Source organism: Lepidochelys kempii, chromosome 8 (genome assembly GCF_965140265.1).
Source record: "Lepidochelys kempii isolate rLepKem1 chromosome 8, rLepKem1.hap2, whole genome shotgun sequence".
Taxonomy (NCBI): Eukaryota; Metazoa; Chordata; order Testudines; family Cheloniidae; genus Lepidochelys; species Lepidochelys kempii.
This window is the reverse complement of record NC_133263.1, coordinates 51570713-51587147: the sequence shown is the minus strand read 5'-3', so window position 1 is coordinate 51587147 and position 16435 is coordinate 51570713. Positions and strand designations below refer to the sequence as shown.

Genomic DNA, 16435 nt, shown 5'->3' with positions numbered 1-16435 from the left:
GCCCACCTAACTGGGAGGCTTTTAACTAGTTTCAGCCAGCCCCTGATTGGCTTCAAGTGTCTTAATTGACCTGGAGCAGCTGCCATTTCACTTATCCTGGTACCAAGGATTTGTTTAGCCTGGAGCTAATATGTCTATCCCCCACTACTTTTCTATAGCCATCTGGCCTTGCCCCGTCACAATGCCCACATACAGAATCTTCAATTTCTGACACATAACCAGCAGAACAGGAAAGCATTTAAATATCACTTTTAACTTAATACACTAGTGATACTATGGACTAATATAACCCTCCCACATGATTTTGTTTCTAGCCAAGAGATTCATCTTACCCATATCCTTGCAAAATCTTCCTACAAACTGACCTTTGTAACTGTAAAAAACCCACCCAATTAATATGTGATTAGTGTTCAAAAACAGCCTTCAGATAGTTATCCGTGATTTAACCTAGTGTGTTCCAGTTTACATTTTATGAGGTATGTTTCTCTTATGCTGAGTGTAACCGGGATTAGTACACTGATAGTATTAGTTCCTTCATGCCCATGATTTTCTTTAGTGTCTTAAAGCGTTGTTATAAATCCACATACCATTCACACCCATGTGACAAACTGCAGAACCATGTAGTAAATGAATTTTTTCACATGCATCAACAGTTTTTCCATGTACCTTTGACCACCACACTGGCTACATCTCCCAAAAGACTATTTCCAATATTCTAGACCCCGGGACAATTTACACTAATCAAAGCCCAAGATGGACAATATCCAGGGCTGCATCAGTGATATGTTTTCAGGCCTGATATTTTGAGACTGTGCAGAGACAGATATGCAAGCTTTAAAGCAGTGGAACATGGAAATCCCTATCTTACTGCCAGATCTATGGAATCCTGGGCCTTAAAACCATTTTAGGCCACTTTTTAAGAGGTTCCTATAGCTCCTTCTGAGAACTGTATGGTTGGTTTCATGCATTTGCCAGTGACACCTATCCTTTGCCCAGTTTACCAAGAGAAAAGGGCAAATAATCTCAGCTTCCCTCTCCGCCCAGCTGACTATAACAAAAACGACAACATAGTATGAAGTTTGCAGGCAGCATCTTCTCATTACATTAACAGAGACAATACCCTATCTCCTACCACCACTAATACTATTTTAGCTTCCCCTGAGCTATACACTCAACTGCAGCCATGACCCCCTTAATCAGAGAGGAAGAGAAACGCTCTCTGGCTGTTTGACAAATACATTCAGAGGGAGAAATCCCTTCGGCATTGGCAGTGTGTCTCACCTCCTTCTCCCTGTTGAGCAGCACCAGCTGACTGTCCGTCAGGATGCAATATTTTCTCTCCCATGTTGTAGTTTCAGTGTAGGGAGACTGGCCACAGGACAGTCTGTGTGTAGGTGGCCCTTTCACATCTGTGAAAGAATAAAATGGAATCATTAGAGAGCTTAATTAGCCATCTTCTCCTGCTTTTGAGTCTCTGTAGATAGAAACAGTGTACAACTGTAAAGTGTAGTTAAAGAGAGTGCATGTTTCAGTATATTAAACAGTCCACTCTCCTACAAGTCAGCTGTGTGAAACTTTATATAGGTCACAGTACAAATATTAACACATTTATTTTTATTTACAATAGATCTGTAACAAATCAAAAGCACCTGAGGAACCTCTAAGTGACTGTGCTAAGCACTAAAAAACTGGAACAAAAATAAAACAAGCAGCTCCCATGCTCAACCCCCTTGTCCCTCATAAAGATCAGCCTTTATTGCCTCTCCCTCCTTAAAAGCCGGAGTAAACACACAGGCCTTAAGCCTTGCCTTGAAAGTTAATAAATGCAGACTACTTCAGCCCACAGTGGATGCAGATTCCAAAGCAGAGTTCTCTTCATTTAGAATGTCCTGCCAGCAGTTCCTTCTCTAATACTGAGAGGCTTCCCTTCCTAAATGAGGTGGGGGAGAGTCACACCCCATTATAAAGATGGTAAAGACAGAGATATAAAAGTCTGCCCAAGTTTGCCCAAAGTCATACAGTGACTCAGTGGCAGAATTAGAAATAGATGAAATTCATGCCTACCTGGGTCCCAGTGTTGCGAGGCAAGGTGGTCTAGTGGACTGAGCACATTTATTTTTACTTGTTTTGTTTCCCATTATAATTATATGCACTAACTACAGATGCATTATGCATCTTATCACCAACAAGCTTTCTCCAAGACTGGGCAAGATATCACACCTACTGTCTTGACTGAAACTCCTCAAAACTTAAATGTGTTTGTCTATGTCACTAAACACACACCACGCATGGCAGTCTCCACTCAGGAGCAGCCAAGTCTGGAACAGCAGGTGGTGCTGCACATCAGGAATGATGTGACTAGACAGAGATATTACTGACTTGGTGTAGAGGATATAGGTAAGTATTGAGGTACACTGTTAAAAGATCTGTGGGAACCCCTCAATTGAAATAACAGTAGTAAAGGTCAAGACTGCTGTTCAAGTCTCAATGAGCATACCTATCTGAGGAAAAATATACAGCCCTGGGTACCCTAATTTATCAAAATTTAGGAAACATACATGCAAATAACCTCGTTACACAGTTCCAAGTAGACATGTTGCCTTCTTTGTAAGATTAAATTCTGTTGCTAGTTTACATTTGAGTTTTATACTGCTTTACCTCTGCTGAGATCCAAATGATTCCTAATGCTCCTTTCCTTTCACTAACAACCCACAATTAAAACTGATTTGTACAGACTAAATATGTTACTGTTAGACTTTTGTATCTTCCCCACTAGAGGCCAGCAAATCCTCAGACACTGCAGCATTCAATCAGTCTTGGGAGGAAAGTAGAGTATAAGCCAAGACTGTAGTGTTAGATTAAATAAATATTTAGCCCTCAAAGATGCAGTCCATATCAGAAGCTGTACACACTCTGAATTACGCATGTGAGAAGAGTTAATATTTGTATAAAGTTTTCAAATAGGTAAATATAATCTTGTAGCTCTAAATTTTCATGAGAATCTGCCATCTTGAAAACATTGACTCTTAACCTGAGCCAAGTTTTCAGGGCACAGATAAAGACTATTACAATACAGTACTGACCATTCAGAAAACATCAGAAGGTGTGTATCTACATTTTTTAGGGAATGATTCATGAAATGACTGGTATTGAATCTGCCAATAAACTCATGTCTATGTGGTAGACTACCTGACTCCTGCAACATAGGTTGATTTACAGTAGTATAGAGCAATTTTGAAGCACAATTAATTTCTGTGTATTTCAACATTCTTCAAAATCCTGTTTAGAAGACTCAGTTAAATGAGACACTATCATCAGGAAACATGGTCTGGCCACCGTAGACTACCCTAATATTGAGGAGCACGTACACAGCTCAGTCTAAAAAAATAGAACATTACACCTCCAGATGGATTTTTTTTTTTTTGCCATTGACAAACTAAGGTTTGTGAAACAAAGGATTTTACTTGATGTGGTTGTACCAAGTGTGCACCGAAAAACCCTCACTCATTTTTAGCTTATTTAGCTCATTTTAGCAATCACAAAAAAACCCAAAACCATGTTACTCAGACTTCTTATTTTTGATGTAGACGCTAAATGCGAGCTGCAAAATATTTTGCATTGTAATTTCCACTAAACGTAGGCTTCACTAGTATAGCATCCAATATTTCTACACTCAGCCCATACGATTTATAGACTAGAATAACATCTTCCACAGCACTAACAACTATAGTACTTAACTGAGCTACAGGCAGAGGTGGCCAGCCACAGTTATGCTGTCAAGTCAGTTAGCTACGTCAGAACAGCTTTCCGCACCAACTGCTGGCAACACAAGATGCCATCTTAGTATAATGTGCTGCCAGTAGCCAATAGGGAATGTACATCTGTAAAGAGCAATGAATGTCAGCACACAGCTCGGTCATCGCTTTATTCTGACCATACAACAGTACCTACAGTAAGACAGTGGAGAGTGACGGCAAGCAGATTTTTTGCAATTTTGGAGTCCACCGTTTGGAGTCCACATTATAGGAACCAGCAGAAAACCTGTCTTGCAGACCCATGGGAAACTAAATGCAAATTACACAGAGAGTGAACCATGATAAAATATTTATTTCTTGGTACTAATTTGTGTACTGTACCCGGAATGGTCTCGGTTTATGTGCCAAACAATATCCCTATCCAACTTACTCATTTTTTAGTGAGTCTTTCGAGGTGGCTGATCTCTCCAGAGCTTTTGCAACAGCTGTGGTACCAAAAGCCTGCCTGTGAGGTATTTTATTAGTTTAGACTACAGACTATTTGGGACTTAAGTGTTTTCAAAACACCGTGCAAACCTATGAGAGTGCACCAGCAGTGTCATAAATATGCACAGTGGTTCATAAACTCTGAGGCTCTGTTTTCTTGTGTTAGTCATCTACGCCTTTACCTTACATTTGGACTTCAAGAGGTTAAGTAGTACTGAATAATGGGGAGCAAAAGGATTTCCGTACATAAAAATCAACCTCTCAAGTTAGCAACCATAGGAGTACCACCTGGTGTTTGAAGAATTGTGGAAAATTAGATTACAAAATTCTAACTAAAATGTTGCACACCTTCTCCTGAGGAGATTTTCAAAGCCAGGGGCTGATTCATTTCTCAGTGTGGGGCCATTTTGTGAAAGAGACAGCTCACATAAGCAAGTATAACAACATTTGGAAGGCGAAAGTCTCTCCTGAAGGTAATTTATTCAAGAATACAATTGTGTAGCTTTGTAAGTGTTTGGACCTGAAGTAAATATGAAATATGGAATAGAAAGGCGCATCTGGAAAACTGACCCCTATTCTAAATCCTGCAGATTTATGTAGAGTATCAACGTGTTATGCCGAGCACCTAAAAATGCAAGCACTGATGAGAGATTTTTCTCCTATAGTCTGATGCAATCCATTCCATTCTGCATTCTTACAATCAGGCATTCAAAAAAATAGATCAGTTGGCCTACTCACAGGATCAAAGATCATGCCCTATGACCCTTCAAATGCTAATATCAGTTGAGTAACAGCTTAAAAAAACAGAACTTCTTTTTCTGTACATACTCCCCTGCTAAACTGAGGAGTGCATCACTGCATGCCTGTCACATCACCTGACCTACCAGAAGATCTACAACTGCATTGTTCTTTTTTCCATGGCTTTGGAAATTCCATTCAGCATGTCTATAAATATCTACAAAGCCTCTTTATATTCAGCAGGATGAACTCGTACATTACCATTCTCAAACTAGAAGGCATCTATGAATGTGAACAATGGATTTACCATGACAGGGCAAACAAAGGGGTATGATTTAGTGTAGGGAGCAGAGGAAGGGAGAGAAAGAGCCAGTGTCCAAGTTGGTCCCTCCAGAAAGAGGTGTGATGCTTTGTGAGAGCTGAAGGGTGCTTTCGTAGTTTTTTGGGATGGGTACCTGTAGTGTAAGTGGGTGCATTTCTGCACTGTTCCATTACGAGCATGCAGCATTTTAAAAATATTACTCAAACAGTGTTCTAAACAGGAGAAGTCTAGCAAATTTCCCAAAGCCAGTCCTCAGTATTTTATAATGAGAGAATGATTTTCAGAAGTTAACACATGCCTCAATGTCATTTGTTCTCAATGTGCCCTTTTGTTGCAGCAACAAGAGAGCATCTCCTCTCCCTTCACAATGCCAGCAAAAATGTGTAGTGTTATGCAACAATAAGAGGAGATATTTTAGTTTTGAAAAGGGGTTGACTGTCTTAACAAAAAAATTCTCAGATTGAGGAATTTTGCATTAAAACCATGTGCATTCTTAATGTGCATTAGGTCAGCCCAAAATAGACAGAAGTCTGCACATATCCTGACCCAAGGTCATCTCTCTCTCTCTGATTACCAAAGGGAAAATCAGCACATTACTTCAGACACTGGAGCTTATTTGCTTTGAAAGACACATTATTCCTGATTATACCCATTAAAAAAAAAAATCTTTGCTTCCCTAGTTCTGAATTTAAACAACAAAAACCCGCATACTTTGGTTCCGGGTTACTACACATCCAAGATTAAAAGGTGAGAGAGCAGCTTAAACTGGAGTGGGACCTTTTTAAAGCATAATTTACAAAGCCCTGAGATATTTGAGAATTTCCATTTCAGTGCTGATCAAATTAACAGCAAACATTTTTTTAAATTACTAAGTAGTTCTCAACTTGTTGGGAAAGAGGTTTAAGTTTTTTGTTATTAAAAAAATACCAATATCCCAGCAGCAAAAAGCAGCCCCCCTCTGAGGTGTCAAAGAAAGCTCATTTTTACAGTACGCACTTAGGTTAAAATCCTGGCCTCACTGATATCAATGCCAAAACTCTAAGTAATTTCAATGTGGCCAGGTTTTCACCCCATAATGTTTCTGATACAGCTGGTTGGCAATTCCTTCATAACTAAATTAACAGCAAAGTGGGCCTACAGGGAGGTTATTTTTTATATATAACTAGTGGGAGCACTAACACACCTTTTGACAACAGGTTCATTTAAATGGTGTCAGTGTTTTTATGCTATTTGATATACTTACCATGGCGACAGACTCTCAAAGGGCTTTGGGTAAATGCTGTCAGCTGAGAGCCTGTCAGCACCCCTTACTCTTACACATAGCAGTTCTGTTAAAATAAGCATCAACCTGAACCTTCACCCTGCCTTTGACCTGAAACGGATACTTCAAGCCTGGCTATTGCAATGAAGTCCCACAAAGACTAGGCTCTGATGCACAGGAACCTTTATAGGACTGAATCCAAATCTGGAAAGTGATTAAGCTAATGATATAAAAAGAAATAAATGAAGGAAAGGGCAGGAGGAGAAACATTGTATGTTTGTATGTCATTGCATTTCACTCCCTTGCCCCACATAAGAAGCTTAAGCTTCTACTAAGATAGCATTGCTTTAAAAGAAGCCACTAATGTGACAAACAAACAGCAATACCTAAAGAACAGGTAGTTACACTGTATTTAACCATCTCATGCAGCCAGACAACTTTCAGATGAAGAGTTGCAGGGATCTACTATACTGGAAAAGTACAGAGTTGAAAAATTTAGTGACAACTAGATCTGAGAGCTTTAAGCAGGAAAGCTATCACAGGTGTCCAGACAGGTGTGGCACAGTTAAAAAATGAGTGAACAAGCTCTGGGGTATAGGAGAGCAGTCTTAAGGAGCATGGGCTCTGACAGGATATTAGGAAAAGCACAATGAAGAATATACAATCATGTGTTCACATGGCTCCCCCTTGCATTTATCGTTTCTCAAATCCTGATGAAAAAAGATGCATCACATTTCTCAAGATAAGCAAGGCTGAGGTAGAAGGAAGTATTCCAAGGAAAAAAGTCAGGGTGCTCTATTAAGTCATTTGGGGAATCAGTAGATGGCAAACTCCTCCAAGTCAGTACAGATACTTAAACAATATCCCAGCATGGCACGGGGGGGTACTATAGGGTGACAGGGTTCAGGGCCCAAACAGAAGGTTTAATCCCCGTCACGGTGTGGGACTCACCCCTGTGGCGCCTCCTGCTGGTCTCTCAGGGAATTAGCTCTTCCAGTCTTCGGAGCGCCCTCTGCAGGCCGGTGTCTCACTTGCTGCTGGCCCCCGTGTCCCTCCCAGACACCAGTGCCCCTTTCCCTGGGGTACTGCCCCCTGGTAGTACCCCCACAGATCTGGGTCTCCCCCTCCCAGGGGAACCCCCACCCACTATCCCCACCTCGCCTTAGTCTTTGGCTACAGCCAGTCACCACTGAGCCCCCGTACACTGCAGCGGACTACAGTGTATAAGCCAATCATCACAGGCAAGGGGGGTTTGGACCTGCTGCCTCTGCCTACCTTTGGGCTGCCCCCTGCAACCCCAATACCCTTTTTGGCCTTCCACTAGGCCTGCAGCCTGGGGGGTTTCCAGGCTGGAGCTCCCCAGCTCCTATGGCCTTCCCCCAGCCCTGCTCCACCTCAGGTACGCTGGTGCACTCCCCAGCAGCCAGGATAGTCTCCCTCCACAGCTAGAGGAGACTGCCTGCTCCTGGCCCACTGCCCTCTTATAAGAGCCAGCTGAGCCCTGACTGGGGTGTGGCCACAGCTAAGCCTGCTTCCCCCAATCAGCCTGGGAACTGCTTGCTCCCAGCCATAGCCCTCTCCTGGGCTATTTTAAGCCCTTTAAGGCCAGAGCAGGTGACCACCCTGATACACACACCCCCTCTCAAAACCCCCATCCCTGAGGGAAGGGGGGGCCGCTTGGTCCAGGCTCCCTGAAGTTGTCTCTCCAGGGTCACTCCTCCAGGCTCGCACACTTCCTCTCGGTGGCCTCCCAGCTTCGGGCCACTTCCCGGAACTGGGCCTCTGCCTTCCGACAGGGCAGCTCCACAGCCTCCAGCCATGCCTGTAGGTTGGAATCTCCTGGACTCCCCCCTTGCAGGGTCTGGGTCCACTTGGTTGTCTGTCCCACAACCACTTGGGTCCCAGCCTCTTGCAGGCCCCATTCAGTCTGGGTTTCCCCATTGGTGACCGGCTCTACGATGGTCTGGGTCCCAATTCCCTGCCGGGCCCTCACCATCTCTGCCTCGGCCTCTGTCGCTTTCTCCAAACCCAGTGCGGCCCCCTCCATGCACCTCCATCATCCAACCCTCAACTCCTTTGAGGGGACAGTGCCCCCTAATGTGTCCTGGGATATGGCAGCCCCAGCAGGCTCCCCGCCTCTTTGCTGCCTTCTTTCCCCTTTGGTCCTTCTTGGGTCCCACCTTTCCACCAGGGTGGACCTGGACCCTCCGACTTGGCCGTGGGCATGTCCACTGCATGTGGCCCTCCTGCCCACAGGCCCAACAGGTTGGCAGCCACCCGGGTTTCCTCACCCGGCGGACTGTCCCCAGAACTTGCCCTTCTCTCTCTCCTGGGTGAGGCACCCAGCCCCCGGCCCAGTAGGGACAATCCCTCTTGATATGTCCGCACCTTAAGCGGGCATAACATGTCTGTCGCTCGGCCACAGGCCTCCTGGCCTTGGCTGTCAGCCTTTCCTGAGCTTCACCACCACTCCTCTGAAACCCCTTCCTGAGGAGGTTTACCAGGGCCTGCTGTTTCTTTACCAGATGGCCCAACTGTTCCTGGAAGGCCTCCTGCACCTCCCACAATCCCTCCTGGGCCTCCCAGATTCCCTGCAGGTGATCAGCCCCCTTTCGCCCGGGCGCTGACACCAGGGCCCAACCAGGGACTGCACCTGGGGTCTCTGCGTAGAAGATGCCCGTGTACCCGGGATCCATCACCCCCTGGGTCTTTCCAGTCCGGGCAATAGTCCTGCCGTCTTTGCCCTGACCCTTTTATCGGGGGCAGACCGCCTATGCCTATACCCTCCCACCCTCCAAAATAAGCAGTTAAAACAATTGATTGCATAATGTCATTTTACTGTAAGTAAAGATCTTTTATGACAGCTTGTAATGCACTGAACTCAGTCATTCTGAGACACATGTGCAGGTTATGGTTATGAATGTGTGTATATTATATAAATTGTGATTGTGGTGCAATTTCAGCATCACCTCACAATTGCACAGTGGAGCAATAAGCCAGGGAGGGACTCCCCAAGCAGATGAAACGGACTTCAAGCACCTAGCCATTGTGCAAGCCCAGGAAAAAACTATGAGGAACCACCAAAGGAAATGGGAATATGCTTGTAACTGAAAAGAAAACCCCAGTCTTTGGAAACTAAGAAAGAAGGGTGTTTTCCCCACTTTGAATATCTCTAGTGGCTGAAGAAAAAAAACCCTGCAAACCCTTTTTAAAATGGAAGGGGTTTGAACTGATCACCACCCAGAACCTGGGGGACAATTTCAAGGCTGTCTGGGAATGCTGGATCCAAGACCTAAGGGGCATGTTGGGAATCTGTTTTAAGGGAATAGGTAATTTACTAGGAAAGGGAATTTATCTAATATAAAAGTGTAAAGTCTGCAGTTCAGATATGTTTATTTTCTGTGCAACATGCGAAGGTTTGCTTCCCCTTACTATTTCATCTTTGAATCTGAGATTTTTCTACTACTTAAACCTTTTGTTTATTTTTATCCCAAGCAAGTCTCTCGTGTACAAACTGTGTGCAGTGTGTATGCCAAAGTGAACTGATAACCAGAGGGCAGCTGGTTTCACCCTTCAGGGTGATGAACCAGAGGGGATCAGGAAGAGTGTCTTGTAATTCAGAAGTCAAGGAGAATGTATTTGGGGAGACCCAGTACTGGAAGGGCTGTTGGTGTCGCCCTGCAGAGAGTTACTAGGCTGATGACAGCCAGGGTGAAACCATGTGCTTGTGGACAGGCTACTAGTGTCAGGGAACTGAAACACAGCTGCACAGTACAGAGAGCCCGACAAATATACCTGGCAGGCAATAACAGAACCCCTTACTGGTGTGGGTGGATCCCAAAACATCACAGACATGATTGGTCAGGAGCCAGAGCTTCCCTGTCTCTAGTTCCTGTGTGTGTGTGTGTCTCTCTCTCTCACACACACTCACACACACACACAAATGTGTTTCTCACTGCGGAGGATGGAGGCCATAAGGCCAGCCGAACACCATAACTGCTCAGGGAGGACCTATACTTGTTTCCATTCAGTCCTCAATTCCACACTGAGATCCAAACAAATATTTGATGACCAAACATCCCTTTTAATTTTCCTGTATACTTACATGAATTTGTCTTTACAACATTTTTGAAATTTGCAGGTCATCGCCTGTATTTTTCACCTGACCTAGGTTTAAGAACGAGCAGCCTAATAAGCAAAAAGAAAAGGAGAACTAGTGGCACCTTCGAGACTAAGGTGCCACAAGTTCTCCTTTTCTTTTTGCGAATACAGACTAACACAGCTGCTACTCTGAAACCAGCCTAATAAGATCATTCACTCTCAGTATTTGGGTAGGCGCTTGTAGTGGGAAAGCTACATCCAAAAGGTAGTTTGTAAAAGGCTACCTTACTCATTTCTTCTGAGGATTCTGGGATATCAATACATAGGCTGCAGCAACTGCTTCAGTTTTCTAGGTCCCTCATTTTGGATGCTAGGTAATGCATCTCCTACTTGATCTTAGTCTCCATATCTTTAACTGAGGTTTGAAGCTCTTCTGTCCACTATTAAAAATGAGGAATCTGTGAATCTGATGGCCAATTTTAGGAGAGTCGCAGCAACTACCAACAAATCTTCTTTCATATGGCTTGGGTAGGTAGCAAAGATTACAAATTTATATCTAGATTTGATAGCCAGCACATTGCCGCAGCAGTGAGCTGGCTAATGTCCTTCAGGCCCCCGGCCAAAGGCAACATTCAGATATGATGTGCTCCATCATTTGTGCCTGATGACCAATCACTTACAGGTGTTTACCTCATTTTCCAATTAAAGACAGTTTGTCTGCATCTCCCATGAGATGTTCTGATGTGATTCAATCTGCACCAGTCGAAAAGCCTGAATGCTTACAAGGAAGTCTGCTATGTCTGCACCAAGAGCAGTCAGCTGTCTTCTCCATCTCTCTCAACCTAGAAGCAGTCTGGTCTCAGCACAGGAAAAGTAGGGAACTCCTTCTGGTGTTTTAGGAAACAAGAGCAAAGTTTGTGAAGATTCCTAAAGTTTTCTGGTAGATATTTTCTGCATACAAAATTTAAGATGATCCAGTGAGGTGATGAGTTGACGTATGTAGCAGTCACTTTCATGCATATCAAGTTGCACCAGTCCCACCAGGAGCTCCTTTGCAATTAAAGATGGAAAACAAAAACAAACCTGTAAATAATTCTAACCATCAGAGGAGTGAAGTTTTGGAATAGCCTTCCCAGGGAAGAAGTGGGGACAAAAGACCTACCTGGCTTTAAGATTAAACTCGATAAGTTTATGGAGGAGATGGTATGATGGGATAACATGATTTTGGTAATTAATTGATCTTTAAATATTCATGGCAAATAGGCCCAATGGCCTGTGATGGGATGTTAGATGGGGTGGGATTTGAGTTACTACAGAAAATTCTTTCATGGGTATCTGGCTGGTGAATCTTGCCCATATGCTCAGGGTTTAGCTGATCGCCATATTTGGGGTCGGGAAGGAATTTTCCTCCAGGGCAGATTGGAAGAGGCCCTGGAGGTTTTTCGCCTTCCTCTGTAGCATGGGGCACGGGTCACTTGCTGGAGGATTCTTTGCTCCTTGAAGTCTTTAAACCACAATTTGAGGACTTCAGTAGCTCAGACATAGTTGAGAGGTTTATCGCAGGAGTGGGTGAGTGAGATTCTGTGGCCTGCGTTGTACAGGAGGTCGGACTAGATGATCATAATGGTCCCTTCTGACCTCAGTGTCTATGAATCTAAGTACATGCCTGCTCTGTCTCAGCACTGAGATCAGCAAAGGCAGGAGGCAGCTCCTTCCTGATGTTGCTGAAGCTACTCCCAAGTTTTTTCTTTAAATAGGAAAAGCAGAACTGTTTCACAAGCACTGGAAAAACCCTTTCAAGGAAAAGGATAGATGATTAACAGCCTGGTTAAAGTCAGGCATGGTAAGTATACCTATTCAGCTGAGCTCCCAGATGGCTCTGCCAATTTACCTCAGTGCTGATTTGCAACACCTGTGCTATTCCCAGTTATGTCTGGAGTTTCCCCTAAGAGATGGACACTTGGGCAGTTGTTTTTGCAACCTTGTCAACTATCCATTAGAAACTAGGCCAAAAGCACGAATCTCTTACTTACAACCTAAGCCATGTTAATATTCTAGATCTTCCAATGAGGTAAGCTAGTGTATTAACCAGCCTCAGCCCCTAATGTTTAGTATCATAGGTTTTTGCCTAACAGTACTCAACTGCGTTAGGCTGCGTCTACACGGGCAAGTTTGTACACAGGAAAGCAGCTTTGAGCACTGTAACTCCCGAGGTGTACACACTGCCAAGCCACTTAGAGCGCAGAAACTGCACAGATGCAGCACTCTAAAAATATCACCTCAACAAGAGGCGTAGAGCTTTCTGTGCCGTGGCGATTACAGCGCTGCGACTGGCCTCCGGGAGGTGTCCCACAATGCATGTTCTCACCTCTCTGCCCTGCTTTCAACCGTCAGCCCCACCCCATACATTGCAAATTTGAAAGTCCCCTTCCTGTTTGCTCGGTAATGCGTGCAGTATTCTCAGTGCATCTCTCCAGGTGGCCATGCCTGCTCCACGCACCAGGCAATCCTGCTGCTGGACCCCATCGGTATTTGGGGAGAGGAGGCAGTGCAGTCCCAGCTGTGCTCCAGCCGTCGGAATTTTGATTCCTACGGACAGATTTCTAGATGCATAATAGAAAAGGGCCATGACTGGGACACACTGCAGTGCAGGGTCAAAGTGAAGGAGCTGTGGAACACCTACCACAGGGCACGGGAGGCAAACCCTCGCTCCAGTGCTGTGCCCACGAGCTGCCAGTTCTACAAAGAGCTGGACGCGATACTCAGCAGTGACCCCACCTCCACTGTGAAGTTCCCTGTGGATACTTTGTTGGTTTCGTTGTCAGTCGAGAGTGGACTGAGCCAGGAGGAAGCCATCTTGGAAGAAAAGGGGGAGGGGGAACCAGAGGCAGAAGATGACTTGGAGGCCAGAGATGCATGCAGTCAGGAGCTCTTTTCTACACCAGAGGAGCCTAGCCAGTCACAACAGGTGGATATTGGATAAGCGCAAACAGGAGAGGAGGCCCCTGGTAAGTGGATCTGATTTTGGGAATTGCTGAAGCGAGTTGTTGGGAGCAGGAGAGTTGCAGAAAGCAGGCTCGTCTCCCACCGCATGCCTAGTTTGAGGCTGTTTACACACTGCCTCATTTCACAGGAATCTCCCTCAGAGATCTCCCAGAAAATCTTCTGGAGATACTGGGCAATCCGCTCCCCAGGTTCCTCAGCAGAGCTGCTTTGTTTCTTGCCCCATTAATGGTAACTTTCCTGCACCACTGTGCTGTCACGGAGGAGTGGGAGGTGGGGGAGACCATAGCTGCACACAGGCTAGCTGCATAGGGACCAGGGCTGAAGCCGCAGGCTTGGAGAAGACCCTCCCTTGATTCCCTGCTCACCCTCAGCAGCGAGATATCTTACAAAATCATCACCTCCTGGGGAAAGTGTGGGGACAGGAATGATTATCAGGCCGCCCCTACAGTGCTGGCTCTCCCCAAGTGCCCAAGATCCACGTGCCCAGTGTACAGCAGGGTCTAGGAACAGTGATTTACCCTGCCCCTGCAGCTACTCACCATCTTGGGGGTCTTGTGGCTTGTGTGTGCTTGCCTGGGGTCAGCCAATTAGTGTCAGGTGTGAGAGTACCTGGCTGTGTTTTAAAGCACTGAAACAGTGTTGTCTGTGTTGCAAACAATACTGCTTCTGTAAAATGTTGCATTTAAACTTCACAGAGATGACCTTGGGAGGCCAGCCTCCCTTGTCGGTGGCAGAACGGTTGCAAACAATTAGAAAGCGGCCAAGAAGAAGTAAGGAAGACTTTATGCGTGACATTATGATGCACGCCACCACCGAGAAAAAGGAATTGAAGGACAGCGAGAAGAGGGACCGAAAGAAGAATGTGGCACACCAGAAAGAAGCCACAGAGCAGCTCTTAACAGTTATGGAGCATGAAGCAGACACACTCCAGGCGATACTAGCTCTTCAAACCGAGCAGCTCCGCACCCGCCCTTCCGTACAGCCGCTGTCGCAAAACTCTTTCCCATGCGCATTCCCCCATCACCCTTCCTGCTGATGAATTTTTTTGTTTGATTCTCTCCTCTGGTTATCTTTCAATAAAAGAATTGTGTTTGTTTGAAAGCAATCTTTATTCTATTAAGCGAAAGCAAAGAGAGTACTGCAAAGCAACATACATACAGCTATGTTAAAGCCCCTTCTTGCATCATGTGCACCAATCACCTAGCATTACAAGCACTGCAATCCCAAGCATAGCAACAAATATTAGTGGCTTTCAGCTTCAAACTGCTGATTTCCTTATGGCCCCACGCTGTGCTCCTCTAATAGCCCTGGTCTCTGGCTGTTCAAACTCAGCCTCCAGGCACTGAGCCTCTGTTGTCCAGCCCTGAGTGAAGCTTTCACTCTTCCCTTCACAAATATTGTGGAGTGCACAGCACACGGCTATAAGTATAGGAATATTATCATCGGCCATGTCCAGCTTCCCGTACAGGCATCACCAGCAGGCTTTTAAACGGCCGAATGCACACACTACAGTCATTCTGCACTTGCTCAGCCTGTTGAACCGCTCCTTGCTGCTGTCAAGTTGCCCTGTGTATGGCTTCATGAGCCATGGCATTAAGGGGTAGGCGGGGTCTCCCAGGATCACATTGGGCATTTCGACTTCCCCCACGGTGATCTTCTGGTCCGGGAAGAAAGTCCCTGCTTGCAGCTTCTTGAACAGGCCAGTGTTCCAAAAGATGCGTGCGTCATGCATCTTTCCGGACCAGCCTGCATTAATGTTCGTGAAATGCCCATGGTGATCCACAGGTGCCTGGAGAACCATTGAGAAATACCCCTTGCAATTAATGTACTCGGTGACTAGGTGGTTTGGTGCCAGAATTGGAATGTGCGTGCCATCTATCACCCCTCTACAGTTTGGGAAGCCCATTTGTGCAAAGCCATCCACAATCTCACACACATTGCCCAGAGTCACGGTCTTTCAAAGCAGGATGAGATTAATGGCCCTGCACACTTGCATCAACAGGAGTCCAATGGTTGACTTTCCCACTCCAAACTGGTTAGTGACTGATCGGTAGCAGTCTGGAGTAGCCAGCTTCCAAAGTGCAATTGCCACGCACTTCTCCAATGGCAGGGCAGCTCTCATTCTCATGTCCTTGCGCCGCAGGGCTGGTGCAAGCTCATCACATAGTCCCATGAACGTGGCTTTCCTCATGCAAAAGTTCTGCAGCAACTGCTCGTCATCCCAGATGTGCATCATGATGTGATCCCACCACTCAGTGCTTGTTTCCCGAGCCCAAAAGTGGCATTTCACAGTGGTCAGCACCTCTGTGAATGCCACAAAAAATCTTGTGGCATAGCTACTACGCGTGGCGAGATCAATGTCACACTCCTCTTGCCTTTGTAGTTTAAGGAATAACTCCACTGCCACTCGTGACGTGTTGGTCAGTGTGAACAGCATTCTTGTCAACAGCTCAGGATCCATTCCTACAGCCAGAAAGAGGCAGGGCAGGGCGCGCAGTACACAAATTGTGCAAAGATGGCGCCAAATGCGTACGGAAGCACAGGGATTGCTGGGATGCAAAGCGATTCATCGCGGGGTATTGGGACAGGACCCAGGATGCCCCACGACCCCTTCCACCTTCCCACAAGTCTTAGGAGCAAAAGATAGATGCCCAGAGTGCACCGCTCCAAATAGCGCCGCACATGCCACAAGTGTGAACACACTATTGTGCAGGCAGGTGTCAGTGTGAACACACAACAGTGGTTTTCCTTTGGCGCTCTCTGAGA

General features: G+C 45.6%; 1 protein-coding gene across 6 annotated transcripts in view; it reads right to left on the bottom strand.

Moving 5' to 3' along the window:
• Positions 1–16435, bottom strand: part of RASAL2 (RAS protein activator like 2) — a 269432-nt gene that overhangs the window by 139994 nt on the left and 113003 nt on the right. For 5 of the 6 annotated variants that reach the window (XM_073356487.1, XM_073356488.1, XM_073356489.1 and 2 more), the window contains one exon: positions 1282–1409. In XM_073356487.1, the coding sequence (XP_073212588.1) occupies positions 1282–1409 (128 nt within the window). Of the gene's footprint in view, positions 1–1281; positions 1410–16435 lie in introns of those variants that run through there. The other variant, XM_073356491.1, reaches the window with a different exon arrangement.